Source organism: Ciconia boyciana, chromosome 3 (assembly GCF_034638445.1).
Source record: "Ciconia boyciana chromosome 3, ASM3463844v1, whole genome shotgun sequence".
Lineage (NCBI taxonomy): Eukaryota > Metazoa > Chordata > Aves > Ciconiiformes > Ciconiidae > Ciconia > Ciconia boyciana.
The window spans coordinates 124,609,501-124,612,674 of NC_132936.1; the positions used below are offsets into that span (position 1 = coordinate 124,609,501).

The 3,174-nt window shown below is 55.9% G+C and overlaps 1 protein-coding gene across 3 annotated transcripts in view; it reads left to right on the forward strand.

The window, feature by feature from the left end:
• BCL11A (BCL11 transcription factor A) overlaps positions 1-2,662 on the forward strand; it is a 74,423-nt gene extending 71,761 nt beyond the window's left edge. For all 3 annotated transcript variants that reach the window (XM_072857515.1, XM_072857512.1, XM_072857514.1), the window contains exon 4: positions 2,115-2,662. In XM_072857515.1, the coding sequence (XP_072713616.1) occupies positions 2,115-2,216 (102 nt within the window). In that variant the 3' untranslated portion in view covers positions 2,217-2,662. The remainder of the gene's footprint in view (positions 1-2,114) is intronic.
• The last annotated feature ends 512 nt before the right edge of the window (positions 2,663-3,174 follow it).

Consider the following 3,174-nt stretch of genomic DNA (forward strand, 5'->3'; position numbering starts at 1 on the left):
CATTTGATTTACAGGTTTCAGAAAGCTGAATTTTACAGGTTTCGGAGAGCTGAAAGAGCCCTCCGGGCGCTGTGTCGCCCTGCGGCCGTGCACGCGGGGCTGGGGCGGTGGTTTGGAGGAGCTTCAGGAGAAGCAGCTCCTGCTGTAGGAGAACTTGTCTGAGCACCGGCTGGCCGGCGAGAGCTAGCTTGTGAACGACAACGCGCCGTCACCTCCACGCCAAAGCAGAATTCGCTAACGTGATGTTTTTCTGCCAGTGGCGATGAGTTAATGGCGTGATAAACCCATTGGAGTTTGTTGGGTTGGGGCGTGGATGTCTAAGGCCCCGTCGCGTGCTCTCGAGCTGCTTTGGCATCCTGCACACGCGTGACCCGCGCTCCCTAGAAACTTTCCTGTTTCTCTCTGTGCAAAAAGGTGTCTCTGTAAATAAGGACGATATTTGGGTAACGGTGTCTCTATTGTTAAAATCTCAAAGCCCATCAACTTTTGAGGAGGAACCCGTTTTTGTGGCACAGACCCCTTTGCCGTTAGTATTTAATCTCCTCCAAATTGAACGATTAATGTAACGAAGGCGCTGAAACAGTATCCAGAATTTAGGCTACAGATGTTTCATATTTGTTATGGTTCCAAGGGCTGAGATAAATACAGGAATAAGTGATACCATGTCTTTGCTTGACATTCAGGAGGCTTTGGCGTATCGGATGACATACGGTTTCGGGGTTTATCTACGTGCGGAGTTTGTACAAAAAAGAAAAGATATATCAGCCGCTCTTTTAGCTCCCTCCTTTATTTTCCTCTTATAAAGGTTGAAAATCATTTTTGGTGGATGCATGGGCAAATCGTAGTATTGACTAGGAGGGTGATACTGCCCGGCGGGCTCTTTGCTGGAGTTGCCGGAGAGCCGCCGCTCTTCCAGCCCCGATGCTCGGCCGCTGGTTTCAGCGGAGCCGCAGGGATGCAGGCGCGGGGTCCCATCCCCGCCGAGGGGCAGGAGGCACGGGGGACCCCTGGGTTTTGTGCCGCTCGGCGGGACGTACGCGTCGCAGTGGCGTTGTGCTGGTACGGTGCGTGGCCGGGGTGGCTGCGGAGCTCTTGGCTCCCTTGAAAGTCTCAGCCTGCTTTAATGTCAGCCTGAAACGCGTCGGGCTCGGACATCAGCAGCAATGAGCCCTCCCGGGGGGGAAACCGGGCACGTGCTCTTGGCTTCGGAAGGGATGCTCCAGTTTACACCCAGTGAAGATCTGGCCTAGGAGCTGCTTATTTAGTCTTGACAGCAGCTCGCACGTAGCCCTTCAGCCGCTCTCTTAAGTATTAATGAAGCAATTTCCATAGAAACTGGCTCCCCGGCTGGGTGTGCGGAGGTGGATTTTGGGGGGTGTGCTGACGATGCGCCGGCCTTGCCACCGCCGCCGCGTGCGGTGTAGCCCTTAGCCTGCCGTTCGGGGTATTGCGGTGCTTGGTGCTTGGCCTCGAGTCGGGGCTCGCGGCCGCTCTCATTCTCCGTGTGAGCGGAGCCGGGGATGTTTGCTGTCCCGGCGCCCCGTCCCGTGCTGCCAGAGCCGATGGCGAGTTGCCCGTGCGCTTCACTGGGCACGGGCTGGGGCTTTGCAGCTCGAGCTCCGCTGCTGCAGCGTGCGCTTGCACGCCGTGCGATGTCCAACGTGTAATGAGTTGGGGAAGGTCCTCCGTGAATCACCCGCCGCGTGGCGTATTAACAGTACCGATGGCTTTAAGAGGGCCTTCGGCACCTGGATGCACTGTGGGTGCTGAGGGAAGCCCCTGAGGTTTTGGCAAGGAATAGGAGGGAATTTTCAGACAGGCTGGCTCGGTCCTTGCCCAAACAGAGCTCCTGGCACAGGGCGGGTTTCCCAGTAAAGCCCAGGGGTTTCTCCTCCTAAACGATCCCTATGGTTCCTGCGCGGTGCCGAGCGATGCTGGACGCGAGAGTGCGGCCCGAGAGGAGGAAGGGCTCCGTCCTGCCGTAGCCCTTTGCGACAGTTGGGTGTCCTAGTTGTTAAAAAAAAAAAAGAAAAAAAAAAAGTAAAATAAGAGAATAACTCGCACCGTGGGCCATGTCACACCTGTTCTCTCCTCTGTCCCCATGCTCTCTGTAGGTTCGGCGTACCCCCCCAGCTGGCGCAGCGCCCAGGGAGCCCCCGACGTCTGGCAGTTTTCGGATGGAAGTTCAAGAGCACTTAAATTCTGAAAGGAGGTGAAGCTGGGGCGAGCGGCCGGCGGCGTCTCGGCATCCGGAGGTGGCCTCTGTTCTGCTGGCTCGCCGCGTCCCCGGGAGAGCCTGAGAAGTCACCCGCTGAAGGCAGCGCTCCCCGGGCTCCTCCTGCCTGCAAGACTATCGTATTTATATTTTGTAATAGAGTACGACACTTCTTTGGGGTTGGTTTTTTTTGTTTGTTTGTTTCTTTCTTTTTTTATTTTCTAAAAACAAAAAAAAGCAAACCCACCCACCAAGGTCAAGGGCTTATCGATGGCTTCGACCGGCTCCTTTCCCTGTGAAAAAGACTGTCTTGCTCTTGTGGACAACCCGGCCTGTTGGTTATCTCCGTGACGTGCCATTTCTTGGAAGGCGCATCTGATGTGACGAATTAAAAATAAAACAAAACACAGTGTAGGTCTGTGGGTGGGTGGGAAATGGCCATAATAAATGTTGGAGCTTTAGGTTTTGTTTGCTCTGTCTTTAATTTTTAATGCTAACGAGGGCCAGGCGGCTGGTATGACTTTGTATTACCGTTTCGGCTGCAGAAAACCAAGTGCTGAGTTTACAAAGAGAAAGCCGGGGCTGGTGTCCGCGCGAGAGGCTGCGCAGCCCCGGCAGGCAGACCTTTCTCGCAGAGCTAGACCAGGCGTCGGGCTTACGGCCGCGGCACCCCGAGTCGGGGCGAACCCCCGTTGGCGTTCGGTGATGCTGAAGCGGGGGGTCTCCCAGCTCTCCTCCACCGCCCGCCTCCTCTTGATGAATGCCAGCTGTCGTATTACATTTCTGCTGTTAAACTACGTACTTTTGGGGCTGGTGGGATCCGTAACGTCCCTTAGTGTCCATCCAAGGAGAAGCGAGGCCAGCTGGCGGGTTTCGGGAGGAGCGACGGTCTTGCTGTGGAGATGCTGTCAGTGCCAGGGGATGCAGAGCCCTGCCCCGAGCCGGGGTACCGGGGGACC